This window comes from Cimex lectularius, unplaced genomic scaffold, assembly GCF_000648675.2.
Source record: "Cimex lectularius strain Harlan isolate CLEC.00 unplaced genomic scaffold, Clec_2.1 scaffold418, whole genome shotgun sequence".
Classification (NCBI taxonomy): Eukaryota; Metazoa; Arthropoda; class Insecta; order Hemiptera; family Cimicidae; genus Cimex; species Cimex lectularius.
The window spans coordinates 138067-162635 of NW_019393094.1; the positions used below are offsets into that span (position 1 = coordinate 138067).

The window sequence follows — 24569 nt, forward strand, 5'->3', positions numbered from 1 at the left end:
ATCGAGTAAGGAAAAGCGGTAAGAGAGCAGTTTAATTGAGGAATTGTCCGTTCAATTGATCCGGCCCTTCCCACCATGTTGCATTTGTAAAAAAAAAGTTTTCATTTTATATAGAACGAATTATTCGTAGCATTATAATTTTGTTTGCATTCTGAAAATGGCATTCATATTAAATGCAAATGATTCTATGCATGGTTGTTTGATGACAGGGACGTAATTCTTGTTTAAATTTAAATATGCATTACTTACATGGCCCACCGTCTGAGAATACATATCCATAACGACGTGAGAGAGCGGCTTCGTGTGCTTTCTACCTCTGCAGTATGCGGAAATAACCTGGAGCAAAAGAAAAATAAATAAATGAAACCATTAGAAACATCTTATAAAACAACTTAATTTTTTGCGAATTTCAAAATGCTAGAAAGTTTGCCTTATGTGTGTCCATTTCGAGAAGGGATTTTTTTCTCAAGCAGTACGTTTACAAAAAATAACATGATTAATATTGCAACAGAATGAAATATCTTCATCACGCTTATCTGCTTTATAATGGGGCACCGATTAAACGTTATAGATCACATCATCTCTGCTCCATTCATATTTCATAAGGATCTTCAAAAAGAAACAACCCTAAAAGTACACAACGTATACAACCAGTCAGTGTGATGATCATCAACTAGCTTTCCTTAGGTTCAGAATTCATAATGAAGGAACAAACCAAAGCGAAACTTAACTTCACAACCCAAAATTGATTAAATTTTACATCTTACAATAGCGAATACAAATGGACCAAGATGATTGATCTCAAAGAATCCATTTTTAAATTATGCTTAATTCCAGATTTACAAAAGTTAAGATTTGGTATTTATTTAGAAATCGTGAGATGCGGTCTGGTGTGATGTAGGTTTCAGAAAAACATTTTCTTTTTCGTGCCAACGTTTCGATCTTTATTGAGATCATCTTCAGGGCTCAAAGTGTCTGTCTTCTGTGTAATTGTGCCATTCTTGCGTGTCGTGTTGAGAGTGCCACGTCACGCAAGAATGGCACAATTACACAGAAGACAACACTTTGAGCCCTGAAGATGATCTCAATATAGATCGAAACGTTGGCACGATAAAAAAAATGTTTTTCTGAAACCTCCATCACAACAGACCTCATCTCACGATTTCTGAATAATTACATGAATAAGGTCATTTTTTGCTAAAGTAGTTGTTTCCGAATTAAATGGGTGGACTATAGAAGTCTATAGATAAGACTATAGATACGGTCTGGTGTGATGTAGGTTTCAGAAAAACATTTTCTTTTTCGTGCCAATGTTTCGATCTTTATTGAGATCATCTTCAGGGCCTGGGATTTACAAACATTGTTTCCAAATTACAATTACATTTTGGATGTGGAAAAGTGAATTTATACAATGCAAAATATATTTTATATATTCAATCAAAGTATTTCTACTCACTCAAAGTGTTTGTCTTCCGTGTAATTGTGTCATTCTTGCGTGTTGAAACGTTGGCACGATAATGAAAATGTTTTTTTGAAACCTACATCACACCAGACCGCATCTCACGATTTCTAAATAAATATCGATTAATGGTCACTAATCATCACACATTTACACACGTTAATATTTGGATTGTTTATACTCATTTTCTCTCTAAAATTTAAAGTAAAACAAAAATAATTGTTGAATTATTTCCATTCAATTTGGTTACTAGGTCAAAAATTTTTTAGACAACTGGCGATCTAACCGATTAGAAGGCAAAAAGACACACAAAAAATTGTAAATACATTGTATTCTACATCAGTCGAACTGTAGTTTTAGGATAGACAAGTAGTGTGTAAAAGTCATTAAATAAGATTATATAGGATGTTCGGTAACTCGTGTTACAAACTTTGCAACTTTGCCAGTACTTTCTACATTCAAAATGGAACCAAAAAGTCCTAACTAACTATGGCCCTAATCTCAACAGTTACGGAGTTATTTCACTTTTTCAAATTTTTTAAGATTTCACGACCTTCCTTCAAATAAACAATGATAATTCCAAAACTAAAAGGTTTTCGACAAATCCATTGATACCATTGAAAACTACGTTTAATTTCCAATAAGATGTGATCAATACTAAACATGGAAACGTTCCAGAAATAAGCGTTTGAGTAGCGAGAACTTCGAAATTTATTTATTTTTTCAAATTTGCAAAACAACTCCATTTAGTATCCGTTTTAGTGGTGCAATTGCTTTTTTAATTACTTTTTTCTAAGACGAAGACATTGAAGGAAAAGAAAAAACCGTGATTGAGGGATTGGTAAGGTGGAAAGATTAATAATAATAAAAAATAAAAAACTTAAGGACATGTTGATTGAGTTTATTGAACGTATTTTAATTTTGATATCACATAGAAAACTCAAAACATTTTGAATCTTAAAACACTTTTATTCCGGAGAATAATAATACAGTAATTCGTTAATCAAAGTTGCAGTGTTAGAAAATAAGTAAACACTTGTACTATTTTGGTTTCGAACCCAAATTAAAAAAACGTGTAATAAATTCATTCAAAATTACCTTAAGTTTTTTGTTTTAGTTTTTTAAAATTTTTCACCTTCTGGGTGGATTTTTTCAATGGATACACAATCCATCAGCCATAGTTTTTTTCCATTTCTACACCAATTTCTTCAACTTTGAAAACAGTAATTAAAAAAGAAATTTCACCACTAAAACGGATATTAAATGGAGGACGTTTTCTGAAATTTGCTAGTCTCTAGGTTTGGAAATCACCATAGTAATTTTGTCAAATTTCTAGCTACTAAAACACTTATTTCACGAACGTTTACCAGATTGATCACATCTTATTGGACATTTAACGTAGTTTTCATAGGTATCCACGTATTTGTCCAAAACCTTTGAGTTTCGGAGTTATCATTGTTTATTTGACGCAAGGTTGTGAAATCTTAAAAAAATCAGAAAAAGTGAAATAACTCCTAAACAGTTGAGATTCGTACCAATGTTAATTAAGACTTTTGGTTCATTTTTGAATGCAGAATCTACTGGTAAAGTTTTTAATACGAGTAGTCGAACACCCTGTATATGTATAAAATTTAAAAAAAAAGAGAGAGAGAGAGAGAGAGAGAGAGGAGAGAGAGAGAGAGAGAGAGAGAGAGAGAGAGAGAGAAGGGAGAGGGAGAGAGAGGGTGTGAGAGAGAGAGGAGGGAGAGGGAGAGAGAGGAGGGAGAGAGAGAAGGGAGATGGGGAAAAGAGAGAGGGAAGAGAGAGAGATTGAGAGAGAGAGAGAGAGAGAGAGAGAGAGAGAGAGAGAGAGAGAGAGAGAGAGGAGCGTGAGGGGAGGGAGGGAGGGAGAGATCCAGAAGAAGAATTACAAAAAACAGGCTTCGTTTTAAACAGTTCAAAAAAATTTTATATCAATAAAAAATACATTTTTGCGCCAAATTAGCCAAGGGAAAATTTTTTCTTTTTTTATAATTTAAAGTCTCCTATTTGTCATACGTAAAAAATAATATGTCGTATTGCATTAAAAGAAATTAAATAAATAAAAAGTTGCAAAACCAAAGAAAGCAGACCAAGAAATTGGTCTTTTTTAAGGAATACAAAGGCGATTCTTTAAAGCACACCATTAATTTTCACAACAATAAATATTTATTCATTTTGGGACAGGATTCGCTGAGGTCAATTTTTTCTCACTGATGAGAACGCATTAATGTGTTCCACTTAAAAATTCATAACTCCTTTCAATTTTATCAATATCGACGTTATACGTTGGAAAGCTGAGTTTATCCTATTTCATGTCGACAGTTTTTTTTCCATAGGATAAGTTCATGCTTCTGTTTATGCATGAATAAAATATCAAAGTTATTATGTTGGTACACCAGTCGATTTGATTTTGTGCGTAGGTTAAGAATATACTGTGCAGAACGTATTAAATGAGATTATATGTATACAAAATATACGGCCCTTAAGCCCTAAATACTTTTTTTTCGAATAAAAAATATAAATTTTTTGGGTCGGATTAACCGAGAGTAATTTTTTCCCTCCAATGTTCAAATCATTCGTCATTCAAAACCCTCCGGTATTTTATCCAAATTTATCGTTATTATAATCGTTGGAAAAAGATAAATGGCTTTTTCTTCAGCTTATATAAAAAATTATTAAATTTTATACAGTATGCGTGAGAAAATTGAGGATGAAATCAACAAAAACACGTCAAACATTTTATTTCTTATCTCCAGTTATAAATGGATTTACCGAGGACAAATTTAAATTATTATTTGTAATTTATAAGCTTCAAAACCCCGGCAATCCTGATTTTTTAAAATCTGAGTACATAGAAGGGAAATATTTTGAGGAAGCAATACTCTGAGGTTTTTCAGAGTGTTAAATACGAATATCGCTTAAAATATAATGCTTAGAAGCAAAAATGATTTTACCTACTTTGCTATGTCGCTCGGTCACATAACAAAGTATGTGCTTATTATATTTAGTATGTAGCTCGAATAAGCTCGCGCACGGATGGACTCTTAACAAATGTAAAAGGAAATTATTTTTGAGCAAGAAACAAAGTTCATAATCGCTTTTCACACCATGAAAAACCACTGAGTACAAATATTTTGGAAACAAATTTGGATTTTCTCAAAATATTGCATTCCAAATGGCTCTTGTTTTTCACTAATATAATTTGATATGTCTTGATTCTTCTTGTACGGGGAAAAATCGACTTATATATCATAACCGTGAAATACACAAACAAAGAAGGCAGAAAACCACATTTAAAAATGTTATTTGAATTACTTGAAATAATGTTTGTCTGCAACTGGAGCCCACAGGCAAAAAAACCAGTTGTTTAACCAAAAAAATATTGTAATCGGTTATAAGACGTCCGTAGCCGCCCCATGTAAGGCGGGCAATAAAGTTTTTATGATTGGGCCATATCTGATCATCCTCTCTGGCAATCTATGTTCAAATCGGCCAAAACAAGGACGCTGTTGAGAGAATAACAAATAAAAACAACTGAAGATAGCTAAATGACCAAGACCAGACCAGAATGATCTGAAACGGTCAACAGGGTACATCAAGGCACTAGTGTTAATATTTAAAACATTTTAATTATTCTTTTTATGTAAGGTGTTGGTTGAGATAAAAAAGTCAGTGTCACGAGCGGGATTCGAACCCACGACCTTCGGCTCGATACGCAGCTGCTCTACCACTTGAGCTATCGTGAATTCGATCCACTCGGACACTAACTTCCCATCCCAACCCCACCTTTTGAACTTTCCCTCCTTTTGGCCATTTTTCAAACGTTCCTTGCAAAACTCAGAGGAGTGTTAAGTCAGTAACTTCCCATCTCAACCCCACCTTTGGAATTTTCTAGAAGTTTTAGATGATAGATCCTAATAATTACATTTTTTGAACTGAAAATCCATCATTGAGAAGTGGTATTTCCTGACGTGAAGAAAAAAAATGAAGGAATTCACGTAATTAACATTTATTTCGTGAGCTCCGACAAGATGCCGTTACGTTCAAGGAATATTTTCGGATGACCATTCGATTATTTGCTTGACAAAAATTAATCAAAGTTGACCAAAAATTGGACAAATTTTATCCTAAACCTGATCACACCTGCTGAACTTCTTGCAAACTCTAAGGAATGAATGAACATTAAATAAAGTTGTAAAGATTATGGATGATTAGATAATATATAAAGCTATAATTGTTTATTATTCATTTTAATGAAACATTATTAAATAAAAATTTCATGTAGCTCTGCTAAGAATATTTTTAATTCGTTATATTTAGTGATCTATTGACCAAATTATTTCTTTCAATTAATTAATTTTCATATGTAAGATTTGTAAGATTGGAATGAAAAAGTTAGTGCCACGAGTGGGATTCGAACCCACGACCTTCGGCTAAATACGCCGCTGCTCTATCACGATCCATTTGGACACCAACTCCTCACCCCAATCTTACAACCTTTCGAATTGTCTCTCTTTTTACTTTTTTTTTTTTCAATCTTCAATTGGTTCGAATCCCGCTAGTGACACTGACTTTTTCATAATTAATATGTTCAATTGTGAACTCTAAACATATATGGATTTAAAACAATACGCATAAAACGACTTTAAGTGTCATACTTAAAAGATGAGGAGTGAACTTCCCAAACAAGACTTATATCGTATTTAAAGTTTTATATATATATATATATATATATATATATTTAATATTGTGTAATCTCAAGGGTTAGGATTATTTTATAAATTTTCCTTGTAGGTCCTAACTATTTTACTATATTCTATGCTACAGTCGAAAGAAACAGTATTATCTTGCCTCCAAGAATGCAAAATTGAATGCCAGCTTATATAAAAATAATTTATAGCGAATTACTTATATTTGTAATTTTGAGATGCAAAATATTTATTTGAGAAAACAAAATAACACGAGTTTCTGTCTGTATAAATTGTCCCAAGGCATATTTTCCAATTACGGCCGGTCCATTTATAAGTCACGACCCATCCATAATGGGAAGTAAACAAACTAAGTCCTTGCTTTCATTTGATGACGATAAAGAGGATTATAAACAAAAGGTTTCCAGAGCCAGAGGGCTCATATAAAATGACTAGACTTTTTTAGTGGCATTTGACCCAGAAGAAAGCCAAGAAAAATATTAACGAGGCCCCTTTTTTCCCTTCACCGGCTGCGATCCTCTTAGCCCCTGAAGTAAATTTATGCGAAAAGCACTTGTCTAATTAACTGGCTCCTCTTCCAAGCCGTTATGAGAAAATAAGCTATGCTACTTATCTTTCTAAATTTCTAAATTACACATCAATAAGAATTTTTTTATAAAGAAAGGTCTCCCTGACGTGTTTCATTTAGCATTTTTAACCCTTTAAAGAAGAGGCTGAAATCGGAGAATGATGCAATTTTGAATCTAGTAAAGAAAATTTTTAAAACGTTAAAGGCTTTTATTAAAGTTTAGATTTATATAGGAAGACAGCAGCATACTGTCAGAATGAAGACTAAACAGAACTTGGCAACAAAAAGTAACAAATCTGTATATATATATATATATATATATATATATATATAAATAAAAGAAAACCTCTGAACCACCGAATTCGATGAAACTTTCAAACTTATTAGTGCCGGGCGAGTTAAGAGAATATAAAATGGACACATAACAATGGGCGATAGGATTTAAAAAAAAAAGAAGAGAGAATTCAGGAATTTGTGGCGTCCATTTTCACATCTGTTTTCTCAGCTGTCAGCTGTCCAGTCGGGCCTTTTTACGATAGCTCAAGTGGTAGAGCAGCGGCCTATTTAGCCGAGGGTCTTGGGTTCGAATCCCGCTCGTGACAAAGACTTTTTCGTTTCAACCAAACCCTTACATAAAAAGATTAATATTATTAATCGCACATCTAGAAAACTATAGAACATTTCTCCAAAATTATACAGGTGTCCAAACTTACAGATTTTCGTAATTATCACGGGCTGGATGGAAGAGTGACTAAACTTGGTTAATTTCGTCGCTTTGCATTCATTGGCACTTTGCTCGAACATGGAAAGACGTTGCACTCTGTGTGAGTAGATATATAGCAATATGGATATTCAAAATAAGGTGTTAAATAACACTTTTTATCATCCCCCTGCGCAACGACGGGTTATAAAGCTAGTTATTAATAAATAAAGATCGAAAGGTTATTTTTGTTTCCGCCTAGTCAGAACTTTTATTGTATTTTTCATATCTTGTTTTCTATGTATCTTGTTCTCGTTACAGTATTTTTTCGCAAAAAGTGGATAGAAACTACTTACTCTTCATAAGAAAAAACACAAATGAAGATGATTAAACGTGCGTAGGTAAAACTCAATAAAAACCATTAATAACCTTCAGAGTAAAAAAAAAAACAACCCTGTACTACTGTGAAATATCACATTTCCTATAGATAATTATTTTTTGAATACTAACGCACGTCGACCTTATCGCATGGATAAGAAAATAATATACGAGGCTCGAGTTCGAACATTATACCCAAGATAAAATGAAAAGAAGAGCTCGGCAATCCATCTTCCGCCCGATTTAAATATAATTGGAGAATTGTGCAGGGCTTAATCGATAGCATGATCGACAAGGATCGTTCATCATCTCCCAAAGGGAAAAAAACAAACGAAACTGTTTGTCTGACGGCGACCCGGTTGTGCGTGATTATATCGTTTATAGCTCAAATATTTTAATTGGGTTTTCTATTTCACAACGGGAATTTTCCAATTTGCAGGCGGGTTAAAATAAATGTATGACGAGCTGCCATTAAAACGCACAGATGCCAGATTAATAGACAAAATTGAGAAAAGTGAACCGACGACTGTGAGGTCTATGAGCCAAGAGTATCACTATCACTCCGACCAATCGGCTAAGCGATCCCCACTCAAAACAAGTGAAGTTATTAATCAAACAACAAATCAGAACATTAAATTAATTAATATTTAATTAATATTTATAAAAAATGTCAGAGTCACGAGCGTGATTCGATCCCACGACCCTCGGCTAAATAGGCTGCTTCTCTACCACTTGAGCTATCGTGACTTCGATCCCCTCGGGCACTAACTTCCCATCTCAATCCCACCAATTCAATTTTGAAAAATGGCAAAAAGGAGGAAAAATTCGAACGGATTTTTTTATTTAGCCGAGGGTCGTGGGTTCGAATCCCGCTCATGACACTAACTTTTTTATCTCGACCAATACCTTACATTAAAATGAATTAATTAAAAACGTTATTCGGTCAATCGGACCTCGAACTCTAATAAATTTAATAGGTAACATAAAGTATATCATCACGAAAGCTCTCCGTGGCCATTTCATTTGTCGCCGAGAATCGAATAGATTACACGACATTTAAAAAATGGCAAAAAAGAGGGAAAATTCAAAAGGTGGGGTTGAGATAGGAAGTTAGTGTCCCAGGGGATCTAACTCATAGCTCAAGTGGTTAGAGCAGCGGCGTATTTAGCTGAGGGTCGTGGGTTCGAATCCCGCTCGTGCCATTAACTTTTTTTCATCTCAACTGAAAACCTTACATAAAGATGAATTAATTGAAAAAAGTTATTCGGTCCATCGGACCACGAATTCTAATGAATTAAATTTTATACTAAATTAATTCTTTATAAAATGACATTTTTTTATTGGTAGTAATCAATTTGGCTTACTTAACTTACAAATTACGTGATGTTTGGAACTTGGTAAAGGTAGATGAAAAATTAAATGACTTTGTAAGTTTTTTTCCACATATATATATATANTTTGTAATATAATGAATGAATATATTTGTAAAGATAATTCTCTTTATATCAAATAAGAGATCAAGGATGTGGCCATTCCATTTATTTTTGTGATACAATATACTAGCAATATGGTACTATAGTGTACTAGTATGGTAATATACTAGTGTGGTACTATACTAATAATATGGTAATATACTAGTAATATGGAATATACTACTGAATGGTACTAGGATTTATATTTTTAATTTCATTTAGTATATAGTATATAGCCATACGTTTCAATTATTATTAATTTATTACTGATTACGATGATTTGTAAGAAAATTCGCCAAAGTACATGAAAATCAATTAGTAACGGATTAAGATTTAATTAATAATTGATCACCTAGTTTTGCTCTTAATAAGGCGTATTACGTCTCTGATCTCACGAAGGGCTTTAATTATCCTAAGCATTGAGTAAATAAGCGATCAGATTTATTTTTGTGAAACAGAATCCCGTTCTTCAACAAGGGATTTGACGCAGTTCAATGCTTGCTAAAGACGCCTCAACGTCTCTTCAGTCTTCAAAATATTCCATATGTGTTCCATAGGATTCATGTCAGCAGGACATTCGGGCAAATTCATTGTGGTACCTTACATCATTCAAGTAATGGATGACAATTCGCATTAACACGAAGTTGTCCTCAATAAATCACACTTTCAGTACTTCTTCATTGTATGCTAGTGAAGTCAAAGATCCATTCTGTATAAGAAACAGTTCGGTACGGACGTGAACATTGCTGTGATTCCACCAAACAACAGAAATGACTGTCTTGGAAAAGGTTGTATCTGATAATCTGTTATCTGATTGCCATAAACCAAACCGGCACTCATCTGTGAAAAGAAAGCTAACCCCCCCCCAATCCTTCAATTTCCAAGCAAGATATTGATTTGCGACTGATGCAGGACGTCTAAAGACTAGGTCGTCCTCACGAAGCCTTCTGATGAATATATTTGGAGATCGTGAGATGCCGTCTTGTGTTACGTAGGCTTAGAAAGACATTTTCTTTATCGTGCCAACGTTTCGACCTTTATTGAGATCATCTTCAGGGCCTGGGATCCATAAATATAGTTTAAATTATACGGAATAAGGATGAGGTCCGTTCGGGAAGAAGACTCGAGTAAGAATGTCCCGATTTTCCATTCTATTAGTTTACTTGTTTTTTCTCGCGGGTGTTCTCTGATGATACAATACCTAAGCAACGGACAGAGAGGAACGAACAGAGAGTAAAGAGCAGGAGCGTAGAGCAATGCGGCGAAATCAAACACTTGTTTTGTCTGTTGAATTTCGAAAATTGCCAAAAGGGAGGGAAAATTCAAAAGGTGGGGTTGAGATGGGAAGTTGGTGTCCGAGTGGATCGAAGTCACGATAGCTCAAGTGGTAGAGCAGCGTCGTATTTAGCCGAAGGTCGTGGGTTCGAATCCCGCTCATGGCACTAACTTGAAAATTTGTTCAATTCCTGGTCAACTTTGATTGATTTTTATCAAGCAAATAATCGAATGTATCCATGGTCATCCGAAAATATTCCTTGAACTTGATGGCATCTTATCAGAGCTCACGAAATAAATGCTAATTACGTGAATTCCTTCATTTTTTCTTCGCGTCAGGAAATACCACGTCCTCAATGATGGGTTTTCAGTAAAAAAATGTAATTATTAGGATCTATTAAGTTTTATACGATAAGGCTCTAGACATGGCAGACGATGGAAGTGACCTCAAGTCTTGCTTGTTTTCTCATCACTCTGGTTTGGCTATATCCTTGCTCTCATCTCGTCCTCTTTGCTCTTTCCAATAAGGAATATACGTACACTAAGCCAGCCCGATAGCGATGACACTCCATTCCAACAGGCCATTCCTTATGAAAGCTTAGCTCTCGAAGCGACCTGTTCCTCTCAAAGTCTCTCAATATTAAGCGACCTACATCACACAAGACCGCATCTCACGTTCTACAAATAATCATTAATCACTAGTCACTAGTAATCATTAGTCACTAAATACTACACATTTCTGTTGCAGTGGCGGATCCAGGTGGGGTGTAAAAGGGAATTAACCCCCCCCCCCATCCGTGCCAAGTGAAGATGTTAAGTGTTATATGTAATATGTCTTAGTTTAGACTTAAAGAGGCTTAAGTTTCAGAATTATAAAACCTCAATCTGTAACCTCTGATAAACCTTACCTAAATTAAATCAGTTTCCTTTTAACTGGTTATGTTTTCTCCAGTTCGATACTTCGATCGATTTGGTATCAAGAAACCTGTAAGTTGATGTTTAATTTTAGGTAGATTTCATTCAAAAATCTAGCGCTCTCTAGCGGCCACATTTTTGATGGCATTGCAATGAAATTTGGCAGGGTGATAAAGAATCCTATAAGGACGGTTGGGATTTTTCAGCCAAATCGATTGGGGTCGCAGAGTTATAGGGGATGAAAGTAAAAAAATCAATCAAAATTTTTGCGTTTTCTCCCGTACAACAATCAGCTCGGTTTGTTTAACTTCACTCCCTCCTAGGTAGGCCACTCGTTATTGGATTTTCACATTTTTGGTATGGATTTTAAGCTGGCTTCTTCCTGTAACTTTTAAGCTCGGTTTGGCTCAAATCCAAGCAGTATTTTAAATGTTATCATAATTTGAAAAAAAAATTAATCAGTATTTTTTCTCAAATACAGTACTTTCAAACCTAATTTCTTTCGTTTAAAAGATCAAATTAATTTCTTTTCTATAATAAAATGAAACCGTAGGTGTTTCTTAATTTTTTGTTACAAATATGCCACGATTTCTTTTAAATTAACAGAAAAAGCACGGTAAAAAGCACAAGTTATTAAAATTGTGTAAATTATTAATAAATATGGCGTAACCATCACACGTTTTTTTTTCCGTAAATCGCCAATTGTTACCAAAAAGTAATAGAGAAGTCCCGCGAGAAAATAATTAATTATATACCTAAAATAAAATTTCAAATTGGGTAGTTAACTAGTAAACCATTATTTTATTTTCATTATTTTCAGTGGTGTCGGAAAAAATGGGCCGAATTTAATTTAATTAAAGCTAGCTGTTAATACGAAACAAAAACAATTTATTAATTTTTTATCCTATTGCAATATGTTTATGATATTACGTTTTGTATAAAATAAATAATAATATATACCCATGATTTTCAAATTATTCAATAATTTTTAAAGTAGCTAGTTTTTAGCACCGCTGCATTGATTCCGGAACAGAAAGAAATCTACCATACTGCTTACTGCCGTGAGGTTTTTTTTTTTTGTTCGTTTATGTATTGGGCTAAAAACTTACGTTGCATACCATAATTTTTTTCGTGATCAGACATGTCCTTCTGGTGCTTTTTTGATTTCTGCCTCTAATCTTCTTATTCCATCTCTCGATATTATAACCTCTAAGTTGACGAATTTTTTGTATTCATTAATGTTGGTGACTAAAAACATTTACACTGCAGACTATGACAGAAAACCATTTGGGAAGTATAGAAAAATATGTTCCTTTTTGAAATTAAAGTATTTAAACTTTTAAAACAGGTTTTTTTCAGTTTTTCCCTTTGAAGGAGGAAAAAGAATTGCGTTGGGCCGAACAACGATGTATAGGGGTTTCTCTCGATTGGCACGTGTTTAGGTCTTCTTGCCTTAAAAATATCAAAAATTTACCCCCCCCCCCCGATGACCAACCTGGAACTAGGGAAGTAAACTTTGGTCTTTCAAGCAGAAATACATGCCATCAATGCTTGTGCCCTGGAAAATCTTAAAAGAGGTTACACTGGCAAAAAAAAATCCTTATAAGATCTGATAGCCAAGCAGTCATTAAAGCATGTAAAAGAATCACATCAAAATTAGTCAGTGAATGTATCCAAAATCTCCAAAATCTGGGGAAACACAACAACCTGATGACATCTTAGATGCCAGGGCACAGGGGAATTTTGGGTAACGACAAACCAGACAGTCTGGCCAGAGGAGGATCTACAATACCCTGAACCTATACTTGGGATAACAAAAACAAATATAGAATCCTCCATCGCAGAATGGATCCAAACAACACAAAAGGAGAAGTGGTAATAGTAAACTTATGATGAAACAACCCTCACCAAGGCTGGAGAGGGCTAAACTCAGAGGAGTGATAGGACTACTAACCGGTCTCTTGCATCTGAGGAAATATCTACACAACATGGGTATATACAACGATGATCCCATTTGCAGATTATGTACTGAGGAGGATGAAACAGCCACTCATATCATCTTCAAATGCGAAGCAATAGCTCAATGGAGATATACCCTAACGTACGGAAAAACCATAGGGAATCAAATTGCAGCAGCGACAGTCAATGACCTGATACTTTTAAGGAGAAGGATAAAGTCTATCGCACTGAACTAAGGAACTAGAAAGGTGCAATAAGTCAGAAGGCTGCAGTGCCTGCAAACCCCGCTTCTTAGTATCCTTTTTGGCCATACCATACCCACCCACCCGATGACCAACCTGGATCCACCCTTCTTCTGATGAATGTGTCGGTGCTCACCCTTACATTCCGGGCCGCTTTGGTTTGTCTACCTATCAAGGAAGCGGCTAAATGAAGGTTTATCGTTTCAATAAAACTTGTCTAACAGACCAATCTTCTCTTCCAGATTTCCACAAGCCCCGAGCAGCTGCACGGCACACCCATGACTTCGTTGGCCAAAGCACCTTCAAACTTGTTTTTATGAAAAACAATTAATAATTAATCGTTTACTCCAATTTATTGTTTCATTGAAAAAATTAAAAACCCAATTAACTCATTCCACAAGTTGGCTCAGGAAAGCATGAAATTGAATGATTTTGTTTATTTTTAATTTAAAGAGTTTAAAATAATTCGCAACACTCTTTGAAGGTAAACAACAAGATATTAATGTTATGTTTAAGTTTTAAGTCAACTCTTAATGTACTAACCTTAATACCTAGTTATTATGGAAGATAAACAAATGCAAGCGTCAGGTTTTTTGTTTTTCAGTGTGTAAATATTAATGACGCAGTGTTATTTTTCATGCACAAGGAATAAAATCAGCATTTCGATGTGGTGACGTCGGCCGCTGGACAGATGATTACTCAACAGAAAAACTAATAAAAATGCCTGTTAAAAGACCTACCTTTGGTTTGTAGCAATGACCTGCTTTCAATGATAATACAAAGTGCACACACGACTTACAACGCCTCACTTATTACAATTCTAATAGAACCTACGTAAAAATTACTTTTGGGACCATACTTAGTTTTATAATAAAATAGGCAGCGTAAAAATACGAGACCATATCTTTTATTTTTTATATAAGCTCACAAAAAATACTTACGAATGCTTCCAGGATATTAGGCCAAAGTACTATTTTTATAAACAAATGGGATTCGTTTTAAGCACCCTTTATAAACCTTAAATAACAATTTTTATACCAACAGGAATAGATATCTGCATTGGCCAAGCGAAATTTAATTTTCTCTGATATCCAGAATTCCACTTATTCTTAGATAGATGGATAGATTTTATTTATTTTTACGAAATTTGCAGAAATGTATAACATTAAATTTTATAAGAAATATTAATATATATAATAAAAACCTATTTTGTTCTCGAGGATTGAATACAGATTTTATGTATTATGTACTATTATGTAAATTGTGGAAAATTATATTTAAAATAACCCACAAGGTCCACTTAAAAATTCATAAGCCCCTCTATGGATTTTATGGAATATCCCCGGCATTACAACAGTTGTTCAGGTACAAGGTTGTATGTTCAGCCTTTGTCTATAAATTTAGCTTTTATGACATTATATATGATAAAAATAAGGATGAAATAATACAAAAAACCTACCACCGTTCATGTTTAGATATCGGCATTGGCTAAGCGAAATTTAATTTTCTCTGATATCCGGAATTCTACTTATTCTGAGATAGATAGATTGATTTTATTTATTTTCATCTAATTTGCAGGAATGTATAACATTAAATTTTATAAGAAATATGTATGTATATTATACATAATGTATTATATACATTTTATATAAATATAATAATAATAAGAAGAAGAAAAACTATTTTGATCCCGAGGATTGAATACAGATTTTAACTATTATTTAAATTGTAGAAAAGTATATTGAAAAAAAAATCCTCACAAGGACCACTTAAAAACTCATAAGCACTCTATGGATTTTATGGAATATCCATTACAACAGTAGGACGGGTACAAGGTTCTACGTTCAGCCTTTGTCTATAAATTTAGCTTTTATGTCGTTATAAAGTATAAAATAATTAAAAAACCTACAACCGTTTATGTTTTACGCCCAATTATTCCATTAATTATTTACGGAAACCAAGATTGCCGGATGGTATCAAATAATATTACATATATAAAAAGTCACAAAAAATCAAGAACGCTTCCAGTAAAATAGGTCAAAAATCATTTTCAACAACTAGGCGTCTTTTGAAGCACCACTTATAGCAGTTAAATACGAATTTTTATTTTCAAAAATTAGACGTTTTTGGGCTAGATCAGCTGGGGCGGATTCATTTTTAACCAATGACCGGAGTTCCATTTAAAATGCATAACTCCTCCGGATTTTATCCATATTCAACATTATAAAAAAAAAGTTTAATTTCTCATCTTTCCGCTTATGTGAACAACATTAAGGAGTTATAAGTGGGGAAAACTAAGAACTAAACCGACAACTCCAAACTAGTTATATAAATATATTTTAGCCTTTGCTTCGTCGTTCCGTCAAAATGATGTATTTCTACATCTGCCGTTCAAAAATAAATTTTTCCGGGCTCTCAGGTCGCTCGAACACGATTATAAAATTTATGACTATTACTAAATATTGTTTCAATAAAATAGATGATATCACGTCAATTTTTTCCCTTTGTTAGTGAAAAGTGTACATTTTCTGTTTAAAAGTTAAACAACTTATCGAATAATAATTTTAAAAAATTACCCCTTATAATTTTGCCAATTCTCTTCTCAAATACATTTCCCCTTTTGCATAAATGATTTTTTTACAATTTCAATAAATTATGTTGTTTTGTCATAACCGGCTTCTCTCACAATGAAATATAAGGGCCATGAGGCAATATGTCCGACATTTTTGAGCTATTGGTCATATAAATTTGATCTCAAAATTTGGAAGAAAATACACATTATGCCACTTTTGAAATATATACAAATATTCACCGTGTTTTCGATTACGGAGAGTTTTGGGTTCGGCGCGGACACTGATAACAGCTAGAAACTTTTTTTGGAGAAAGAAGGAAACCCAATCAACCGAAGAAAACTAAGAAAGATATAGGCTTCGATAGTCTGTGACATGTTTTCCTTTATACAAAAGGCTGAAAAGGAATGGTAGAAGGGTAGGAATGACAAAAAAGTCGTGAAGGAACACGAGGAGGGGGAGGAGATCTCGGGATACCAGAAAGCTTAGACTTCATTACGAAAGGGCCACCAGTAAATAAGCTTCATTTCTGTCATATCTAAGGATGTTGCCCTTTATTAAGGCCTATAGAAATTGTGTATTCTTTATATTCTTCAAGCTCTGATTGAAGCCTCTTTTCATCTCATTTAGATCAAGCGCCAAGCAAAGTTCTTTTATTAATAAGGGACAAAGAGGTTTTCGTTTCTTCTTTAAATACTCCGTATTGTAAAATGCAAACGTCACTTATAATTAAAACTGCAATAGATAAATAAATACCCAGAGGAAAAATTACTGCACTTTGTTTTAGTATTAAATATTTGTAAGGCCTGCGCTTTATCATGCGCTAAATCCTCTCCGTCGTCACTAACAATATCTTCTGTGTTTACTCCCAGATATATGGTGAAATCGCCATGGTATGTTAGAAACGCCATGGAATGTTATATTGACCTTCATTGACAATTCGGAGGCAAAAACCAACAGGATATCCCAAGGAAGCATCCTGCCAATACCAACAAGAATTCTCAAAATATGAAACCCCTTATTGGTTCTGTAAATTGTGGAGTGGACAGCGTGTCAAATTAAAAAGTCAATGAAGGACCCGTCATAGTATGCTATTAACAACACTAATTCTATTCAACATATTCAAATAAGTTTTAATCTATGTAATACAAAAAAGTAAAAAAAGGGTGCTTTTAGATTAAATTAAAAAATTAAGCTCTTTAAAAAAAAAATTTTTTTAAATTTAATTTATTTATTTGTTACCTATACAGAATTGTATACTATACAAATATGTACACATGCATGAAATATCACACAGCACAACACTAGCACTAATGCCAGCACTGCACCGGTAGGACACATGCTTTGAGGAGCCAGCCATTGCTGGCACTCAGTCCCGAGGCCATCGTCGGTTGAGGCGTCGTGGTGGGTTGTCAGGATGGGAATGAGTGGATAGGGCTCGAGCCGTATGGTTAGGATGGTTTGAAAGGTTGGTATGGAAGGTTTGGAATCTGGACTGGATTAGTTCGTTGGCAAAAGGAATGTTGAGGTCTTTGTGGATAGTGAGGTTAGTGACATAATAGGGTGCTTTAACAATTTGTCTAAGGACTTTCGATTGGAAGGACTGGATGCGCTGGATATTGGAAGGCTTGGCAGTGCCCCACAATTCTACTCCATATGTCCATATTGGTCTTAGTAAAGTCTTGTATAGTGTTAGTTTTGTCTTAATTCTCAAAGTCGATTTCGGTCTTAAAAGTCTTCGTAGTAGTCCAAGTCTTGTATTAAGTTGCTGTTTTTTAAGTCTTGTGAGGGGATTCCACGTCAGTCTGCTGTCGAGATATAGTCCCAGGTATTTGACTTGAGTGGAAACTGGTATCTCTTTGTTGTTGATGTACAATGGAGGGCAAGACTGCTTTTTCAGCGTAAAAGTACACTGAGTGCATTTTTCTTCGTTCAGTCTTGTCCTCCATTTTTTACACCAGTCTTCGATAAGCTCAAGGTGTTCCTGGATGTTGGAGTTAGCTTGGACAGAATTCGAGTTACAGGATAGGATTGCGGTGTCGTCCGCGTAGGTGGTGATAATAGTGTCAGGATGTGTTGGTAGGTCAGCAGTATAAATGACATATAGGACAGGACCAAGGATACTACCTTGCGGTATACCGGCCTGTGTCTGTTTGACTTCTGAGAATTCATTGCCGCACCTCACTCTGAAACAGCGGTCAGTTAGGTAGGATTTCATTAAAAGGTAATAATGGGAGGGTAGGAAGCGCTTAAGTTTAAAAAGTATGCCTGGATGCCAGACCCTGTCGAAAGCCTGTGCTATGTCTAAGAACGCGCCCAGGCAATACTCCTTTTTTTCTAGGGCCGATGAGATGGTGTCGACTACTCTGAAGCATTGTTGGATAGTGGAGTGTTGGGGACGGAAACCGAATTGATGAGAGGGAATGATATTATAGGTGTCAAGGATTGGTATTAAACGTTTTAAGAGGACTACTTAAAAAATATAACTCCGGGGAAAGGAAGTATATACGAATAGATCAAAAGCTCAGCTGGAAGAAACGTACAGGCAAAACAACAGGAAACCACCACAAGTGTGGGTCAAGATTTTGTAGTAAAACACATGGATCCCTAAAATAATAGCCAAAAACCTTGGAATAGCATACAAAGAATAATTTTAAGAAATTACAAAAAAATAAATAGACAAGTAGGCTTAGCATGACTTGTCCAATCCCAGCAATGAGATTGCTGCCGTTGTATACAGACGATGACACAGAAGTGCTACTCTTAGGACAAAATTAATAATACGGCTTGGCATAATGGCATAATGACTGGATGAAATTGAAATATAAAATTTTGACAAACCTCCACCAAATCCACAATAGTTTCCATTGGTTGCATAACATTTCAACTAATAGACATTCTTATTTTTATTTATAATGTGCCTGGGTGCGCTCCTAGATATAGCACAAGCTTTTGACAGGTCTGGCACCCGGGCATACTTTATAAACTCAAAAGCTTCCTACCCACTCCTTATTACTTTATCCTGAAATCCTACCTAACAGATCGCTGCTTCAGAGTGAGGTGCGGTAACGAGTTCTCTGAAATTAGGCCGATACAAGCCGGTGCCCACAAGGGAGGCCTATCCTTTATACCATCTATACTGCTGATGTACCTACTCACCCCAATACCATCATTACCACCTACGCGGATGATACCGCAATTTTGTCCTCTAACTTGAATCCTACCCAAGGTACCTCTAATATCCAAGAACACCTTGAGCTCATCGAAGGTTGGTGCAAAAAGTGGAGGACAAGATTAAAAGGAGAAAAGTGCATCCAATGTACGTTCACTTTGAACAAACAGTCTTGCCCTCCACTATACATCAACAATGAAGAGATACCGACTTCCACTCAAGTCAAATACCTAGGAATATACCTTGACAGCAGACTGACATGGAATCCCCACATAAGACTTAAAAGACAACAACTCAACAGAAGACTTGGACAATTACGCAGACTACTAGGACCAAAATCCGGGTTGACCATCAGCACTAAACTTTACCAAGACTTTACTGCGACCACTTTGGACATACGGTGTGGAACTGTGGGGTTCCGCCAAACCATCCAATATCCAGCGTATCCAGTCCTTGAACTGTGGGGTTCCTCCAAACCATCCAATATCCAGCGTATACAGTCCTTCCAATCAAAAGTCCTCACACAAATCGTCAAAGCTCCTTTTTACGTCTCTAACCTCACTATCCACAAAGACCTCAACGTTCCTTTTGTCCACGAACTGATCCATTTCCGATTCCAAAAATTTCATACCAACCTATCGATCCATCCTAACCCTACCGCTAGAGCCCTCTCCACATATTCCCATCCCAAGAATCCACCACGTCGCCTAAAACGACGATGGCCCCGAGTCCTCCTTGCCCCTTAATCTATTAAAATGAGTGCCAGCACTGGCTGGCTTCTCATGGCATGCGTCCTCCGGGTGCAGCGCTGGCATCTGTGTTAGTGCTGTGACCGAGCGGTGAACAATATACAGTGATCACATTTGTGTTATGTACAAGTATTTATAGGCCACAAATAAATAAATAAATTAAAAAAATTATAATGTAAAGATTGTTTTGGGAATTGAGGAGAAATATGCTGACCAACATCTGGTCAACCCTTTCCTTTTTTAAATATATTTTTTGGAACATTTCATAAAGGGGCTATAACTAATTTCTCTTGCTCGACTAGTATTCTATTGATACTCTTCCAAATAAAAACCAAAATAAAATATACAAATGTAAAAATTGAATGATGAATTTAGTAGATTTGAGCCTTACTGTGAAACACATATGGGTCCAAAATAGGAAATCCATGAAGCCGAAAACCTCTGGGCCCCATACCATCAGTTTTCCAAACCCAGGTCTTTCTGTGCACAAGAAATTCTCAAAAGGGTTTGGAAGGTGGAAGGTGCACAGATAAAATCGCCAAGCAGGTGACCTTAATGTTAGGTACCAGGGCACGAGGTGATTAAAAGAAAACTTTCAAAATCAGGGACATTCCTCATACCTTATGGATCCGGGCCATCTCCAAAGGAAGATAAAATGGAACTATAGAGTAGATGAATTCACAAGAAGAAAAACAATCAAATTGGTTCCTCAACATCTTAACCAGGAAAATACTGTAATCTCTCAGCAGGCAATAAAATAATGTTAAAACTGAAACAGACACCTGCCAACTCTGTCGTGAAAAAACAGAAACATCGAAACACGCCTGATGTGACAAAGCATCGCCTGGAAGGACGTATGGACGCATGTAAAGCATTAAAGGCGTCCAACCAGTGATGGGAGGTTGGAGATCACTTGGCAACTTTGTCGATGTGAGGCAACTAAGTTGTCACGTGGCCAACGCAGTGGACACCTTGGCTGTGAAACTTAGACCGCGCTTCTCGGGAGGTAATTTTCTCGTGATGAAAATAAAAGGAGAAATACTTCTTTGAGAGGACTAACTGTTAGATATCGAGAACAAAAAGGCGCACGGCCAGAGAAAAACAATACCCAGTAGAAAATGTTTATAACAACACCGTTTTAACGGTGTCCGGCTATAACGTACAAAATCTTCGGTCTCTTGAAATGTCATAAGGAACCATTTATATCGAACTATCGGTTATAACGAACAGCACGTAAAAGTAACCCTAGCTGCCTATTGCTTCTAGGAAAGATCCTTCCCCCTTCATAACTATAAATGTCTTTAAAAAATCTATTTAAAAGAACCTAAAGTTTCTTCTCTTGAGGAAAAATTCGCGGTAATTGACAAGTGAAATGGGGATATCTCGTTCTAAAATATCGGGAATTATAACCAAAGTGCCATAAATCATAAAGTAGGGACATAGTAATGCCATGAATAAGTGCCATAAAGTTTAAAAATAATACGGGCTAAAAAAAAAGAAGAGATTACATACTACAATTATACTGTAGTCAAATAACAACATACACATTTTACGTACATAGACATATGTATTAATGTTTAATTGACAAGTGAAATGGGGATATCTCGTTCTAAAATATCGGGAATTATAACCAAAGTGCCATAAATCATAAAGTAGGGACATAGTAATGCCATGAATAAGTGCCATAAAGTTTAAAAATAATACGGGCTAAAAAAAAAGATAAGAGATTACATACTACAATTATACTGTAGTCAAATAACAACATACACATTTTACGTACATAGACATATGTATTAATGTTTAAAAACATTTAAGTAAATAAATTACTTTAGTAGGTTAGAATGTATTTTCTATTTTCTCATAAACCTGAATATATTATATAATTATTTATATAATGAAAACGACGATGAACTGCTACAAACCTACATGTTTATCAATTGGATGAAATGTTCAGATGTAACGAACTGTACACTATAAGCGAGATATTGTTTATAGTGAATTCCACTTATAAAGTAATCAATTTTATGGTCCCCTTAAGTTCGTTATAAAGGATTTATACTTTATTGCCGAAAAGCGGACTGTATCCTATACATAACACAGCCCGGCCACTATTGGCCTTATGACCGATGCATATTAGCCAAGGAGACGATTATTTGTGTATTGGTGGGTAAGGTATCGTGAAAAAAAGTCCAGAGGCGACGGTGGGAATCGAACCCAGGACCGCGGGGTCTACGAGCAGAGTGTTTCACGCTAGGGATGAGCATCGATAAAACTTCGATGGTCACCATTGATTAAAGATTGGAACCGCACCATCGTTGGTCGTACCATGGTTTTTTGAGTACTCATTACTCAAACCGCAAATTATTTTCATATGCATACATTATTTTTATGTGCCATTTTCGAAACAAAGGCTAATTTTTCAAACTTCGCCATTTCTGAACCTTTATTAGGAGCTTGATTAATAAATTATGTTCATTTTGTTAATAACATTTATTAGGAATTATTTTTGCCTTTGGTTTCATTTATAGTTGTATGTAGATCTCTCGGTCCGTTTTATATAAAAGAGGTTTATTGTTGAAGTATTTTGTGCCTGTGAATTTTATCCAAATAGCCTTGCTGTTTTTCTTCGATACTTTGGAAAACATCCATAATCCAAGACCAATTCCACTCTCTTGCTCAAAAACAGGTAACGGTTTAACAAGTACGTAACGAAAATCAACCATATCCTTAAATTATTAGAATTAATGTATCCAAATTTTACAATCAAACACTACCATATCTTCTCCGGAACGCAATGTAAAAAAAAAAACAAAAACGTAGCTTTAAAGCCAATTTATCCTCTAAGCGATTTCTGGTTTTCCAAATAATCTGTCCAGCTTTGGAAAATAATCGTTCAGAGGGAAAAGATGTGCCACTAAGGCAACAAATTGAACAACTCCTGCCAGGTTGTGATGGGTCACTTTCATACCAGAAGGATATTGTCATTCCCTATTCACAAAAGCGGAAATTAGGAAAAACTGAAAAAGTTTATAACACATCGAAAGCCCACCATCGATGGTCAAAAAACACGACGCAATAACATCGATGTTTTCTAAACATCGGCGCAATAACATCGATGTTTTCTAAACATCGACCATCGACCATAGATGCTCATGCCTCATCCCTATTTCACGCTAACCACTCGGCTACCGCGGTCCGCTATATATAAACAGTTCCGTGACTGACTGACAGACGACGCACAGACCGAACCGGTGGATGTAAAGAAATGAAATTTCGACAGAGCGTTCCTATAATGACACGGATAGCTGCTAAGAAAGGATTTTTTGAAATTCCGTCCCTAAGGGGATCATATGGACAATTTGTTACCATGCATAGACCGAGTGAACTGAAGAAGAGAAGAATTTGATAAACGAAAAATTATGGGTGCAACCAGATTTTTGATCCACACAAATGCTTAAGGGGCATGGAAACTTTGCAGTTTATGTGCACAAATTCAAAAGAGCTAATACCCCAAACTGCCAGTTATGCCATGTTTCTGAAGACGTACGACATATGATATTCTTCTGCCCAAACACTTTCCACAATATACGACCTCCAGAATTGATGGAACTTGTGAAAAGCGAACGAACGTATCAAGTGTTCAAACAGTTTACACAGAGCATCCTAGCGGGTAGTAAACCAAGTACCCGAATAAATGTTCGGTGATTAGTGACCCAAGAGTTGCGGTCTCATCAGCTAGATCTTTTTTCTGCTTCTTGTTCGTCTTTTAATCTTCATTTTCTGGAACGAACTCGGGAGAGACTGTTTTGCATAACTAACCTATTTTGTAGAAAGGATAAATTATGGAGTGAGTGTGGTGTTCAATACTTTTTAAAAGGATAGTTCCTACTCACAGTAAGTTGTTTTGCAACTATCCGGATTTCGAGCCTTTTCGCTCATCATCCGCTCATTTGCTCATCATCATACTCAAAAACTTTGGCAATTCATGTCGAGAGACGTGGTTGTAGAAGTCCTTCAACCTGATGATGAGCTAAAAGGCTCGAAATCCGGATCGTTGCAAAACAACTTACTGTGAGTAGGAACTATCCTTTTAAAAAGTATTTAACCTATTTTGTTTTGTCTTGCAATTTAGTACTCTCGAGCTAATAATATTTTTATTTTGTGCTGCTGTATAGTAGCTGCTTGGCTACCCTTTTTATTACTTTTGTTTACCTTGAATTGATGGTAACGTACTACCCCGGGGGTTGTAGGACTCCTGGAACCATAGTGTCGAAGATGGTCTGTAGACCTGTACAGAAAGTTCCACTTTGATAGACTCTAGTTTGATAGTTTGATAGTTCCACTATAGACAGACCTACACGCTAGCCATGATGAGGACGG

General features: G+C 35.4%; 1 protein-coding gene across 1 annotated transcript in view; it reads right to left on the reverse strand.

Moving 5' to 3' along the window:
• The window catches only part of LOC106665034 (tyrosine-protein phosphatase non-receptor type 13-like), a 56382-nt gene that overhangs the window by 17939 nt on the left and 13874 nt on the right, over nucleotides 1–24569 (reverse strand). Inside the window, exon 4 of the mRNA XM_024229895.1 lies at nucleotides 250–336. Within this exon, the coding sequence (XP_024085663.1) occupies nucleotides 250–336 (87 nt within the window). The remainder of the gene's footprint in view (nucleotides 1–249; nucleotides 337–24569) is intronic.